Raw genomic sequence first — 16,240 nt, 5'->3', positions numbered from 1 at the left:
ATTGAGGGAATATTGAGAATATAAATATATTACTATTTGTGACTGCGATCCTTAACCCTGATATAAGTTGGTCATTATAGAATTTTGGATTAGAGACGTCCTCGGAGAAGAGAAGGCTGGAGAGTTTATTAGACAACTGAAAAGTAATATTGATGACTTATATAACTATTACAACAACAGTGTTCAGTCTTCTACCGCAAGTGGTAGCTCCTCACACCCAACCAGCTCGACATCTTCATTAAATGACACACATGCACAAAGTTCATCTATTTTTGTGCAATAGTATTATCAAATCTGTGCATCAAGGAATATTATGCAGTGTAGGTATGAGATTGAACCATATTTTATGAAAGATGTCTCGGCACCTATTGATGTATTTCATTTATTAACTTGGTGGAAGGTTAATTCCACCTAGTTTCCAGTCTTTCCCGAATAGCACGAGATGTGCGAGCCATTCATGTTACTACGGTTGCCTCTGAGTCACCGTTTAGCACCGGAGGTCGCGTGTTGGATGCTTATCGGAGTTCATTGGCACCGTCAATCGTGGAGGCCCCCGTTTGAACACAGAACTAGCTAAGTGAAACGCCCATTGGACTATATACCGTTGATGCTGAGAGTTATAGGCTTAAATCGGGTAACTTTATATGCTTTTAAATGATTATTTAAATATTTTCAATTTTTTAATATTTAACTTTTAATTTTTATGATTTTATAGACCTAAATGTAAACCTTAGCATAATTGCGGATGATTGAGACGGACACACCGTGCCCGTGGGATGGAGAACCCCATTTATTGGTGAGAAAAGAATTCTACTACTTATAGCCTTGTTTTACATTTGAATTAGGTAACATTTTTGTGGTTTATTACAGTGCAAAATTACTTGCTTTTCTCCACTCTATGAACATAGGATGAAAATTGTATAGTTATTGGCGGGCCCATAACCACAACAATGGTGGTTTTCAGACTGAATGGTTGAATGGGATTGGACTCTTGGAGGCTGAATGACTGCTAGTGATGAATCATGAAAGATTGAAAATTATTGTCACATTATAATTACTAACTTGTAGTTTTTGTTTTATTCTAATACATTATTACATTGTACAATATAAATTGGTTGAAAACTTTGGTTGTTTAGTTAATGTTTGGTTGTGATTGTGCTGGTTGTTTGGGGCTTCTTTGCAATTTTTATTTATATTGTGTTTGTTATTGTGCATTGACTTCTCTTTGGTTTTGTGATGTATGTAATTTAATCATTATATTTAAATTTTTTAATTGATTTTTACAGCATTTTTTGGAAACCCACAAGGGTGTGTAGATATTTTTTTTTACAGTATTTCAGAAACCCAAATATTATAATGGGTCTTGGGCCTTCAGAAGTGGCCCAGAGATTCAGAATTGGGCTTTAAGGTTCGAAAGCTGGCCCAAAGATTCGGAATTGAGCCTTGGCCCAAGCACACTCCAATTGGAGTCTGGATCGGAGCTCCGATCTCTGATCAGAGTCGAAGCTGAAGTACACGATTACCTCTGAGGAGGTCAGAGTCGGAGCCCACCCCTAAGATTGAGTCATTAAAGATTGAGTTTTGATAACAACAAACAAGTTCAAACATAAAGAAATCAACAAATTAAGCATGAGCAAGAAAGGGGAATACGCTTACAAATAAAACTCTTCCAGTAATTTTGTACATCTCTTTGCATTTTTCACATGTATATGATATCATTGAAAATTTGAATTTTAAAAATTTGAAACTTGATTGATTGTCATCTTTCACATGTACATGATTTGTTGAACGTTTAAAAATTAAAACTTTTTGTTTGAAAATTTTGAAAGTGAATGATTCTCCTTTTGACATATTAAAAAAGGTATATGCTTTTGTTTGAAAATTTTTAAAAATGAATGATATTGTCTTTGACAATTGCAAAAGGGGAAACTTTTGTTTAAAATTTCTGAAAAATTAATGATGCTCATTTTTTATGTTTGAATATTTTTAAATTTGAAAATAAAGTCTCATGTGTTAAATAGCTTATTTGAGATCCTCAAAACACACATCAACTACAAACTTTATAACATTCATTCATCGAAAGTTTTCAATCTCTTTTCTAAGATTTGAGCCTAAACATTTGTTCATTTCGAGAAATATATAGTTTGTGTTATATTGTTTTCATTACACTCATTGAGGAGTGTACTGATAACCTACTTATTATCAACTCTTATATAAACAATATAAGGATATGTGTAAACCTTGTGAGTGTAGTAAGAATTCTGCACAAGAAATAGCTGAATCACCATTCGTAAGATGATTGTAAGTGTAAAAGGTGCTCTATACAAATTCTTTGAAGTGGTATTGCTAAAAAATGTAATAAATTTCTACTCTACCTTAAGAAGGTTGAATAGTAAATTTGAGAATCTTCAAAAGGTTGTTTGAGGCGAGTACGTAGGTAATGAAGGTAAATCTCGTTGAAATACTGAATTTGCATCTCTCTTTTCTTTACTCTTTATATATACTGCTGCTTAGCATTTTATTTACAATTTATATTGTTTATTTAATTTATAATAGTTAATTTTTTAAAACAACTCAAGTCGCCCCCTCTTTTGTTGGTGGCAACACTCAGGTTACTTGTTACTATTTATTTGCTTGATTGTGAAAATGGGCTAGAATCATAATTTATTAGTTACTGTTTATTTGCTTGGTTGTGAAAATGGGATAGAATCATAATTTAATAGTGAATGCATTATCCATTCACAAGTGATTGGTCCTCTTGGAAGAACCGAAGGCTTGCTGGATGTAAACCAAGGAAACAAAAAAACACTAGAAGCTTGCCAAATCTAACTCCAAAAAAACCACGAAATTCTTCGTAGCAGAAAATCCAAGTCCAAAACATTAAGAAAGAATGAAAATTGAGAAGGGAAAGAAAAAGGACAACTGAGAAATGACAAGGAAGGAGGGGACAAAAATAGGCCACCCATGACCCAAGGGTAATCAAAGAAGCTGAATGAGAAAATCAAGGGTTGATACTAAGAGCGAGTTGGGATATGATGGACATGGTGATTGGAGCATAGTGCGGGGAAGGTCCCACGTGACTATCGGTGGAACCATTGGGCTTGGGACATGAGAGAGAGAGAGAGAGAGAGAGAGAGGGGCTCATCAAAGCAACAAAACAACAGGATTATTGAAGCTATGAAATAGCTATTCCAAAATAGGATCCATTCTGCATACCAAAAAAAAAAAAAAAAACAAAGGGATCTATTCTGCATTCCAGAGATAAGGTTCAATCACCCCCATAATAAATAGGATATGAAGTTCTTGCTAGCCTGCATGCTCTACATTAACTTGTATAGAACCAGTACCCCAATTTAATGCAAGTACAGTGCAGTAAGATGCTTCATTGCCGAGGGAACGAAGCATCATAGAGAACATAAATATTTCCCATCACATGGAATAGGCAAGAACGGGTTCTTAGGAGATGCTTGATAATATTTTTCATCTCATCTCATCACATCTCATTTCCAAACATTACTCGAATACAAACATTTTCAAACTAATCATTACAACTTTTCCAAACTTCCAAACAAAATACAAAAAACAATTTAACTTTTTCAAATATCAAAACAAATATAATCTTTAAAAATTATAAAATATTTTAACTTAATAATATTTTTATTCAACTTTTTCTCTCACATTTTTCAAAACCCAATAAAACATTATAACTCAAACCATTTTATTATTATTCACAAACTATTTCACTACTATTCACATATTTCTCATCTCATCTTATTCCCCAAGCATACCCTATAGACAAATCACAACTCAAACATATATATATATTTATAAGTAAGAGATAAATTTTATTGATATGAATGAAATAGACATGTACCCTGTACACAAGAAGCGTACAAAAGAACACTTGAATACATTATAAGAGCGATGAATTAGAGACAAGAAATCATGAATATTATCCCCGTTTAACACAACTCAAACATATATCTCAGTAGCATGCTGCATATCTGCACACACAAATATATATATATATATATATGAAATGATATTTGTAATCATATAGTGTCAAGCGCCGTACGCTCCTTTTGAAAAAAATAAATAAATATAGGATCCATATAAAAAAATTAATTTTTTAATGGTGGACTCCATTTTTTTTCAAAAAGAGTGCACAGTACTTACACAACTCATGACTATATCTAGAATTACTATATATATAATATGTTTTGTGATCATCATCAACCATATCTAATAAACTTATGAGTAACGCTACATGCCACACTCTTATCCTACTATGTAAAATATTGACACTTTTATCATCCTTGGATTATATTTTATTTTTGTAAAGAAGAAACTTAAAAGTTAATGGGTAATGCCACCTCATCATAGTGGGATGAGGGTGTGATTTGTTTTTCCTAAACCATATATAGTAAAATTTTATAATCTATTAAACTTACAACCCCATAATATAGACATGCAGTAAAAGATCACTGTGATTTTATAGATACAAGGTTAAAAAGTATATAAAATGCTTAATAGCATTAAGGCCCCGTTTGGATTGCAAAATTATCCCATCTCATCCCATCTCAACATCCGAACACTACAAACGCAAATACTTCAATTTTAAATTTTCAACTTTTTCATCTAATCATTACCTAATTATTACAACTTTTCAAAACTTCCAAACAAAACACAAAAAAAATTCAAAATTTTCAAATCCCAAAACAAAAATAATATTAAAAAATTATATTCTAACAATATTTTAACTATAATATTTTTATTCAATTTTTTTCTCATTTCTCAAAATCTCGTAAAACATTTTAACTCAAACTATTTCATTACTATTCACATTCTCATCTCATTTTAACATCTAAATGAGACCTAAGTTCTCCACATGAACAATATCTTAATAAGAAATTACCAATCAAAATAAAATATCCTAATAAGAAATTATGGAGACGTAGTTTAGAGGTCAGCAATCCTATTCCTCCTACCAGAGAGTAATTTTAACCCCACTAATTTTTGACTTGGTATATTAATAGAATCCAGTGTATTGTCAAATCCTCGTATATGGACTCAAGTTTAAAATCCAAATTCAGTAATTCTGGGTTGGATAAAATCATTAAAACATTGGAACTCCACTAGATCACCCAAATTTTTCTTTCCCGACAAGTATCTCCACTCTAAATGATTTACGATCCTAAAAACCTAAGATTTTAGTTGGACTCATCGTCTCAGCATTTTGCAATCTTAAAATCAAAAAGTATTGGGATTTTGTAACAAAGATTTCGAGCCATATGATACAAGTTACATAGCAACCAGCTTAAGAGCAGAATAATCCTAGGCTTGTTTAATCATAAATCACATCACAACGCATAATTTGCTACAACCAATAGTTTCAGCCATGAGTAACCTGAATCAAGCGTTTATAGGATACAGCAAATCATTATTCAGCCACCCCGAGCTTCTCTTCTTGTGGCATCATGAAGCAGCTCAACGTCGACTCCCTCCGGAGGTAGTTGAACATATCTCACCACAGACCCCCTTATGAAACAGTTCCTCACTGAAAGCTGCCACTCAGCAGAAACAATATTCAATCCCCAAGAAGATTTACACTGATTAAGAAGAAGTAACATATTTACAGAAAACCTGCCTCCATCCCCATGATCATTCCTCCCCCTGCCACCCCACCAAAGAAATATAAATAGAATTGGGTCTCATGGAGGAAGAAAAGAACTTCGTCTTCAATATGTAGGCTTGAATATTAATCGACTTACACACACACACACACACACACACACACACACACACAATAACCTTTTGCAAAGTTGCAACCTAATTCAAATTGGTGGTGCACGAACATCTTGTTGTCACAATTTCTTTTCCTTTCTTTTTTATATGCAACATTCTATTCACCAGAGCAAACTTAATAGCAGGTGCATCGATATCTTTTTTTTTTATAAGTAAAATAAGTATATATTCATCCAAAAAGTGTCAATTACAAAGAAAAGTTCTGCTGCTCCCATCCTAACTAGGTGGGAACATTATAAACTAGAAGCTCATGAAACTCCATGCCATTAAAGTCCACAGCATGAGCCCAAGTACAAAGGGTCCTAAAAAATAACATTTTTAGCTCTGCTATTGATCTCTCTTTGTCTTCAAAAATCCTCTCATTGCGCTCCTGCCATAAGCACCACAAAATACAGTTTGGGATCATCTTTCAAACCGCTTTAATCTGTCTCATTCCTCGAATTGAAGTCCAACAGGCCAAAGCATCCATCACAGTTTCTGGCATCACCCATGCTAGATCTATTCTGTTAAACACCGCATCCCAAATAGTCCTGGCTACCTCGCAATGTAAAAGTAAATGATCCACCGATTCACCCCCTCTTTTACACATACAACACCAGTCTGCTATGATTATGTTTCGTCTTCTCAGATTATCCGTAGTAAGAATCTTCCCCAAAGCCGCTGTCCACACAAAGAAAGAAGCTTTGAGAGGAGCCTTATTGCACCAGAGCTTTCTCCAAAGAAATTGACTGTCAGGCACTTGTGTGAGTACCTTGTAAAAGGAGCTAACAGTGAAGACTCCTTTCCTTGTTGGACACCACCACAAATCATCTGTATGTTGGGTATTTGGGCGACAAGAGTATAAAAGGCTATAAAAGTCTATAAAACTCCCCATCTCCCAATCCTGTGCTGCCCTGAAGAAATTGATATTCCAAAAGATGTTTCTACCTACAACTTCCATTACCTCCGCCACCATGGCATCTTTAGCATTTGCAATCTCAAAAAGTGTAGGAAAACTGTCTTGTAGAGTACAATTGGTACACCAAACATCCTTCCAAAATCTGATCTTTGAACCTGTACCCAATTGCAATCTTGTATGTTGATGAAAAACCACCCATCCTCTTCTAATGTGTTTCCATAATCCCATTCCAGCGGCCCCTCGCACCTCTCTAGTACACCAACCCCCCTCGAGACCACCGTATTTGTTCTCAATCACAATCTTCCATAAGGCATCCGGTTCCTTGTTATACCGCCACAACCATTTGCCAAGTAGTGCCCGATTAAACATCCTCAGATTTCTAATACCCAATCCTCCATTGGAGATTGGACGACATACAATTTCCCACTTGACTAAATGGAATTTGAACTCTTCACCTAGGCCCCCCCACAAAAAATCTCTTTGTATCTTCTCAAGACGTCCCGCTATGCTGGCCGGTATAGGGAATAAGGATAAGAAATAAGTGGGTAGATTGGAAAGCATACTTTTAATAAGCGTGATCCTGCCCCCTTTTGACAAATACATTCTCTTCCAACCTGCTAATCTTCTCTCTACTTTTTCAATCACAGTATCCCAAATAGAAAGCGCCCTCGAGGCTATACCCAGAGGTAATTCCAAATAGTTCATAGGGAGAGACCCTATCTTACAACCCATTATACCAGCCATTACCCTTAAATTTTGAACTTCTCCAATAGGCACCAACTCAGATTTATCATAATTCACTTTTAAACCAGACACTGCTTCAAAACAAAGCAACAATGCCCTCACATCCCTCAACTGTTCTGTCTCGGCATCACACATAATAAGCGTATCATCTGCAAACAGTAAATGTGAGATGGTGGTGGTACCCCTACTCGGCGATCCAATCTGAAAACCACTCATATTACCATTAGTCACTAAGGCTGAGATCATCCTGCTTAGTACCTCCATAACAATAACAAAGAGTAATGGAGATAATGGATCCCCTTGTCTCAAGCCACGCGAACTCGGGAAGAAACCCTCTGGACTGCCGTTGATTAACACTGAGAATCTTGCCGTAGAGATACACCACCTGATCCATGACCTCCATTTGTCTCCAAATCCGCACCTACCCAGTAGATATAGAAGGAAATCCCAATTCACATGATCATATGCCTTCTCCATATCTAACTTGCACATAAGCCCTGGGCTACCAGTCTTCACACGACTGTCCAGACATTCATTAGCAATTAGAGCCGCATCAAGTATTTGTCTACCCTTTACAAAGGCATTTTGGGGCTTAGTGACAATCTGTCCCAAGACCCCACTCAGATGATTAGCAAGTACTTTAGCAATGATCTTGTACGTACCATTCACTAGACTGATAGGCCGAAAATCAGAGATCTCAGAAGCCCCTACCTTTTTAGGGATTAAAGCAAGGAAAGTGGTGTTGAGGCTTTTCTCAAATTTGCCAATCGAGAAAAGCTCCTGAAACACCTTCATAAGATCTCCCTTTATCACCTCCCAACATTCTTGGTAAAAACCCATGGAGAAACCATCAGGACCGGGTGCCTTATCTTTAGCCATTTTCTTTATTACATCATAGACCTCTACCTCTTCGAATGCCCTTTCCATCCTTTCAACTTCCTCCAATTCTATATTACCAAAAACCAATCCATTCAAAGTCGGCCTCCACCCCACCTGTTCAGTTAGAAGCACCTCAAAGAAATTTACCACATGGTCTTTTATTGCTTCTTCTTCTCTACACTCGACCCCTTCAATTTTCAGCATCTCAATGTTATTATTTCTTCTATGAGAATTTGCAATTTTATGGAAGAACTTTGTGTTCCGATCCCCTTCCTTTAACCAAAGGGCTCTCGATTTCTGGCGCCGCGACATCTCTTCTTGTAGAATTATCCTCTCAAGATCTACAGCCAAACTAGATTTATGAATTTGTTCCTCCTCAGTAAGTGGTCTCCCTTCTTGAAGTCTTTCTAACTCCTGTATTTCCTCCCACTTTGTATTTTTATTGTCTTCTACATTGCCAAAAGTATGTTGGTTCCACACCTTTAGGTCTCTTTTTAACTCTTTCAATTTGCCTGCAAAAATGTAGCTAGGTGTACCTTCAAGATGATACGAACTCCACCATTGTTTGACCCTATCCACGAAACCTTCAGACTTCAACCACATATTCTCAAACTTAAAATACCTTTTACCGCTACGAATGCCTCCACAATCAAGCAAAATTGGCCAATGATCTGATGCTAGGCGTGCCAAACGAGTTTGCCAGATATCAGGAAAATGACTTTCAAACTCAGGTGAAATTAAGAAACGGTCCAATCGGGACCAAGACTGATTATTTGACCAAGTTGCTCCACCCCCAACAAGTGGAAGGTCAATCAAATTCAAGTCAAAAATACACTCCGAGAACTCCAAACTTGCTGGTCTCAATCTTCTACTTCCAGAACATTCACTTTGAAAACGAACCACATTGAAATCCCCTCCAATGCACCAAGGGAGCTCCCACCAACTATACACCCCTACAAGCTCATCCCACAACATGCTTCTGTCTGAATCTAGATTAGGCCCATATACCCCCGCAAATGCCCACGAAAAACCATCTGAAACACATTTGAATGCACACGCTATCAAAAAACTCCCTATATATTCCTCCACTTTCTCCACCACTCTCTTGTCCCACATCACCACCATTCCTCCCGATGCCCCTGAAGAGGCCAAATAAACCCAATCTACATATATGTTGCTCCATAAACTCCTCACAATCTTCCTGTTGATCATTTTCAGTTTTGTCTCCTGTAAGCACACAATATCCGCTTTCCACTCACGAATTAAATGTCTAATCCGAAGACGTTTCTCTACCACATTGAGGCCCCGAACATTCCAAGAAACAATCTTAGGCTTCATTGAGAAATATTCAGCCCCTTCCCTTTTGCCCTATTCCTACTCGAACCACCTTCCGAATTCATCGACCACATCAATCTTTTCAATTCTCGGCTTTTCTTCGATTCCCCCTTCTTATTTTGGCGGTGACCAGCTTCCATAGCAGTTAACAAAGCTATGAACTGCTCCTCAAACCCATCACAATCTATCCCTACCACATTTCGAATTTCCTTTGCTTTGTGTATCACCCAATCTGAAACTTGGTCTGGAAAATAATAGTTCAGTGGGATTGGATTCCCCACTCTGTTATCCTGAAAGCTACCCCCTACCGAAAGCTCCTCAGAACCGCAAGCCTCAGGGATGAATAGTTCATCCTCCACGGAGTGCATAAAATCATCCGAATCATTCTCCTCCTCATCCACCTCAAGCTCCTCCAAATGTCTCACTGAGAGGTCCACCTGAGTCGAGAAACCCCCGCCTCCCTTCGTCGGCGGTATCTGTCCCACATGAGGTGGAGAAAGTCGATTCTCGAAACCCACCATCGCCTGTTGCGCGAAGAGCACCGGCGTCGCTTCATCGGCGACAACTGCCACCGTCGGCACTGTCTGTGTAACCGTCGGCTGACCCAGCGCCGTCGGTTGACTATCCGGCACAAACCCGAGGCTGCTCAGCTCGGGTGAGAGCCTGCTAGGGCTCGTGGACGAAACGGGTTTCTCAGACCCGAATCTGCTAGGGCTCGAGGGCGGCTCTGACCCGAGTCCTGCATTCCTGGGCTGGGCCGGCCCAGGCCCAAGTACCTGCTGACCAGAAAGCCTAGAAGGCCCTGCCCCATCAGCCCGAGTGATTACGGGCGGGCTGCTAAGATTGGATTTGGGCCGCGTCGGCCCACTCTTTTTTCTCCACACAGCCCAGCCCTTACCTTTTTTTGTTTTCAACTGGGCCTTGTTCATAGGATAGCCCGGCCCATGAACCTTCTCCTTCCCTTTTAAAACCACCGTCTCCTCCATTGCGTTAATAGACCCGGCAAAATTCACTATTGTAGCCATATCTCTCTGCAGTGAATGCATCAGTCCCCGCAAATCCGCCAAGTCCTTTCTGACTTCCCACGTCTCCTGACACAACGTATGGCACGACATACACTTTGGATGCAGCGTTCCTTCCCTCTGCCATGGCCTTTGTCCTCTACCCGTAGCTCTCGCACCTTCTTCACGCAGGTTCCCACCGCCATCGCGCCAGTTCGCACCACCCTGCCGCTCACGCACGTTCCCACCACCCTGCCGCTGGTTGATATTCACGGACAACGCCTCCTTATATGACCAATCTTTATGTCTCAAAGCCCCACTACCGAGGTTCCGACCCCCTCCTCCATGCACGCCAACCCTTATCGAGCCATCCGCACCTTTCTCTTTCAGCTTCTCCCTCATCTTCCTCCATCCCCCTCCGTTATCACCCTCAGGAATGCAAATGACATTTCTCCTCCCTCCCTGATTGTACTCGGATAATTCAAGAAATCTCCCTCGCCTGTTAACACAACGTTGTGCTATAAGACTAGAGAAACCATTCCGAGTTGCCGAGTAAACCTCCTTCTTCCCCTTGCTTAAGCACTCCTCCAGTACCTTCACAAGCCACTGATTTGAAGAGTACCCCAACTCCACCGTGTACTCTGTTTTCCAACTTCTTTCTGTTACTCGCACAGCACCCTCTCTAAGTTTTAACACGATGAAACATTTGGACTCAATCACCACTTCATCATACTGCCCCATCATAAACTTAAAACTTACATGATGATAATAGGATGCAAATCAGAGAATTGTGAGCTGAAATCCACCCTCTTACACATTATGCTTATTAATAAAAGAAACACGGTGCATCGATATCTCCCGACCATATCATCAGACAAAAGAGATACCCAATTTACATATCTTTCTCCCTTGTCTTCCAATAAATCCTACTAAAATATATATATATTTTTTATAAGTAATCCTACTCAAATAAATTATGTGTACATAATTATAACTACAAAAGTCAATTCAAATCTTTCTCCAGATTGTTCCCCAAGTTAAGAAGTTCAAATCAATTCAAATGCAGCAAAACATTAACTCTCAAGAAAACCTTTCTTTTGACTGTGAACAGTCATCAAAGGAGAACGATTAAAACTTTATTCCGAGGGATAAACAGTTGCCTGGTTATTAAAACTTATTCTTTTAGGATATAAGTAACCGCAAGGTGAAAGAAGAGGTAAGAAGAATTCAACTTTTTACTCCAAGACACTTGGACCTTGATTGTTGTTTTGATGGGAAGATAGCAGTGCCAGAATGTGAAAAGATAAACGATGACAAGAAATCTGACCAAATATCCTTTTCATTAGAAAGCAAACAGATAGACACCCAGTTCAATGATTCCGTACCATCTGAAGGTAACAGTGTCAAGGCTAACACCTCCCACCAATAGTCTCATTACTGGCTAAATATAATTCATAATTAACTATATACAAATCAGAATCGATACAAAACCTAAACTCAATTTCAAATCCCACACACAAATACCCCTATCATTCCGTTAAAGAAACCAAGACCAAAAGCAAGTCAATTAGAAGACAAACACATATACATCCCCAGAAGCATAAAAGAGTAACAAACCCTAGAACATAAAACTATTATAGCATAGAAAATTGAAAAAGAAAGAGTGATACCATGTGGGGATACTTGTCCTGGTCGACGACCCTAGTATTCTCAAGCTTGATGTTGAGGTACTGATCAACGGAGTGCAGAGTCCCTCTGATCGCAAGGTCATTCTTCAACTCCACCGTCACCTCTCGCCCCACCAAGTCCTTGAAGTAAGAGAAGAACAGCTGCAGCCATCAAAATAGAACCAAAAGAAAAAGGACCCAAATGTCAGAAACCAAAAGGAAACAAAAGTTTTTCAAAATAAAGGTCGAATCGGAGAAAAGAAACCAAGAATACGAGAGCAACGCAGAGTTAGAGGGAGGAACATCATAAATTGTATACTTGAAAAAAGAAGTAGGAACAAAAGTAAGAAAAACAGAGAGACAAACGAATATACATAATGTTTACCATTTTTCTTCGCACAGAGAGACAGAGATTTCGTGTGTGCGCTCGAGCAGTCCCGCAGTCCGCAGTCGTGGTTGGAGTGAGAAAAGCTGAGAAAGAACGAAGTAAAGAAAATCTCTCCTCAATTTTTAAGTTTTAGCTTGGTCAGGTAAGATGATATTAGATAATAATAGTAAAAAATTAAGAAAAATTCAATACATAAAATCTCAAATTCTTGTATACCATTTAAAAATATATAAATTTATTTTTTTACCTTCATGTTTCCTAAAATATAAAATATAAAATATGAAGATAAAAAAATAGAATCACATATTTTTTAAGTGATGTGTAGAATATAAGACTTCATTATAGCACAACTCAAAAATTAATAATAGAATATTAAATAGTAATAAAAAAGTTTGTAAAACATAATAATAAAATAATGATTAATACTATCTAAACTAGCCCTAAAGCATTATATTTCGAACATATTTCTATTATCTCACCACTTTCTCAAATTTTAAAGAAAATAAATCTTAAATTTTCATTCTTAGGAGATGATTAGATATCAAAATCATCTCAACTCACTTCATTTTATTTAATCATTACAATTTTTTTAAATTTTCAAGTAAAATCAAATAAAAAATTTAATTTTTTCAAATTAAAAAAAAATAATAGTAAAAAATAATATTCTAATAATATTTTATTTAACTTTCAACTTTCACCTCAATTCACTATCCAAACCTTCCCTTAATCTTTTAATAAGAAATTATTTTATTCTCAAGCAGATATCTAGAGTACATTAGGGCTGATGAAAGGGCCTCTGCATATGGCCCGCCCAACCCACCTGTCCAGCCCCTACTTGGGGCAGGCAACGACATCTGCCTGCTTATTAAAAGTGCCAAGGGATGGGCCTGAGCTGGGCCCAAGCCAACCTGAGTTTTCACCCATATGGCTAGGTATCCCAAAAAGGCGTCGTTTCATTTCAAGGGTTAATGAAACCATTTCCCTCCTTGTCTTGACTCTCTCTCTATTCTCTATTCTCATACCCTCCCTCTCAACTCTTACTTGTCATCTCCGTCACCGCAACTCACACCATCACTGCTGTCGAAACCCTTTGCTCTCCATCCCACCTTATAGTTGTAAATATCTCGAAATCGAAATCCGTTTGTTTTATTTTTTTGCAATAGAGGATGAGAACAATGAAGTATGATATTGTGTTTTGAATGCTGTGGCGTTTGATTGATGTTTGAAGTTCAGTGTTTGTAGTTTTGAACATCTGATTTTGGAAAAATTTTAGAGTTTCAATCAAAAACCCTAATTTATGTGAAATTGAAACCCATAACAGTTTGTGTAATTTTTGTCTATTTTATTTTTTGTGTGCTTTTTGCATTATGTCAAGTATTTGATTGTTTGTGAATCCATGGATAGTGGTGATTTTGCATCAAGTCCAAATACTAGCACTAGTGCCACCTCCCCTACACCTACCCTTACCCCTACACCCATGGCTCCACCAAAGAAAAAACATATTTCCATCATGTGGAAATATTTTATCAAATTAAAGGGTGGTGAACCGAATGACCTACAAGCAAAGTGTAATCATTGTGGTGTTTTTTATGGATGTCACTATAAACAATATGATATATCCAGTTGAAAATCATTTAGAAGAACAGTGCAATAAGAGTCTGATAAGACATTCAGTACTTGAAAAGAATCAGTCTAGAAGGAAATTGGACTGAAGAAGATAACGGATGGGAGTAGTGGGGGTAGTATGTAGAAGGGGTTTGTGAAGTTTGACTCGGAGAGATGTAAGACTCATTTAGCTGGTATAATCATGATAGACAAGCTACCCTTTTGGTTTGTGGAGGGTGAAGGGTTCCAAGCCTGCTAAGCACTTAAAACCTAGGTTTAACATTCATTCTTGTTACACAGTGGTGATTGATGTTCTTAAATTATATGGCCTAGAGAAAGGTTTGTTAAAAATTTTATTGAAGGGTCAAAGAATTTGCCTCACCACTGATACATGGACATCGGTCAAAAACTTGAATTTCATGTATTTTACTGCTCATTTTATAGATAGTGATTGGCACTTACTGAAAAAGATTCTTAGGTATTGTTTAATTGCCAATCACAAAGGTGAAACCATTGGAAAGACGATGAAGTCTGGAATAAATGAGTGATGTTTGGAGCTGATGATGATAATAACGGTTAATAATGTCTTGTCTAACGATATCGCATTTGAGTATTTAAAGAATAAGGTTTGAGAGGAACATATATCTATATTGGGTGGTGAGACTTTACATGTTCGGTGTTTTGCACCTATCCTGAGTCTTATTGTGACCGACGGTTTGAAATATATTCATGAGTCAGTTGCAAGAGTAGGAAGTGTGGTGAGATTTGTGAGATCTTTATCGTCTAGGCTTGAGAAGTTCAAGATCTTTGTTAGTGCTGTGAGCATTTAATGTAAGAAGATGTGTATGTCTTGATGTTCATACAAGATGGAACTTAACTTTCTTAATGCTGGAAACGGTCGAGCATTATAGAAAGGCCTTTGATGCCATGAGTGATGAGGGTATACAATATGCCCGCCACTTTGATGAGGACAAAGGGAGATCAGGACAACCCATCAATTATGATTGGAAAAATATTTGGGTTTTCATAGAATTTCTTAGACTTTTTTATGAGGTGACATACACCATTTTTGGGTCTTTATATGTAACATCTACTGAATACTGTCAACAAGTTTGTCAGGTGAAAGAACAATTAGATGAAATGTGCGAAAATGTTGATTCTACTTTACGAAAAATGGCATTGAGCATAAGGCTCAAGTAGGAGAAATATTGGGATGATTTGAGTAGGATCAACGTTTTGCTATATATGGTTATTATTCTTAACTCATAGTACAAAATTGATAGAATGGTGTATAGCTTAGAAAGCAGTCGGGAAGAGATGGGTGGACAAGCTTGTGCTAAGGGTTAAGGACATCCTCAATAGGTTGTATGATGGGTCCACCGCATCGCCTCTTCCTGAAGCTCATAGGCCGAAAAAGCACAAGTGGGGTATGAGGTTTGGCGATACCCACGAGGTTCAAACGAATTTAGAAAGCCAATCGAACTTGGAAATATACTTTATCGATAGAATTACACCCACATGCAGAGGAGTTTCATATCTTAGTTTGGTTGAAGATAAATTTCGTCAAGTATCCCATCTTTGGAGAGATAACCCACAATATTTTGGCAATCTCCATTTCTACCGTAGATTTAGAGTCCACATTTAGCATGGGAGGGTACATATTGGATCCATTTCAGAATTCATTGTTTCCTAACACTGTGGATGCTTTGATCTGCACTCAGAATTAAATTAAAGAGAAGTCAATCCAGGTTCGGGAGGTGATAGACTTTGCAAAGAGCTACGAGGAGAAGGATGTTGATCACCTTGAAGGTGATAATCACTTTTAATTCATTACTTTGCTTTTGCTTATAATAGATTGTGTTTAATTTATTTAACAAACTTAATTTCAAATTCAATTGTTGTATGGACAACTTTGAGA

At 37.7% G+C, this 16,240-nt stretch overlaps 1 protein-coding gene across 1 annotated transcript; it reads right to left on the bottom strand.

Moving 5' to 3' along the window:
• Nucleotides 1–5,236: 5,236 nt before the first annotated feature.
• On the bottom strand, nucleotides 5,237–12,824 carry LOC109004791 (sm-like protein LSM2). Its single transcript, XM_018983472.2, has 3 exons — nucleotides 12,715–12,824; nucleotides 12,333–12,491; nucleotides 5,237–5,564 (listed from the first exon to the last, which is right to left on the bottom strand). The coding sequence occupies exons 1-3, from the start codon at nucleotides 12,715–12,717 to the stop codon at nucleotides 5,445–5,447; spliced, it is 282 nt and encodes a 93-aa protein (XP_018839017.1). The 5' UTR covers nucleotides 12,718–12,824; the 3' UTR covers nucleotides 5,237–5,444.
• Nucleotides 12,825–16,240: the final 3,416 nt, after the last annotated feature.

Source organism: Juglans regia, chromosome 8 (assembly GCF_001411555.2).
Source record: "Juglans regia cultivar Chandler chromosome 8, Walnut 2.0, whole genome shotgun sequence".
Classification (NCBI taxonomy): Eukaryota; Viridiplantae; Streptophyta; class Magnoliopsida; order Fagales; family Juglandaceae; genus Juglans; species Juglans regia.
This window is presented reverse-complemented; position numbering and strand designations above follow the sequence as displayed.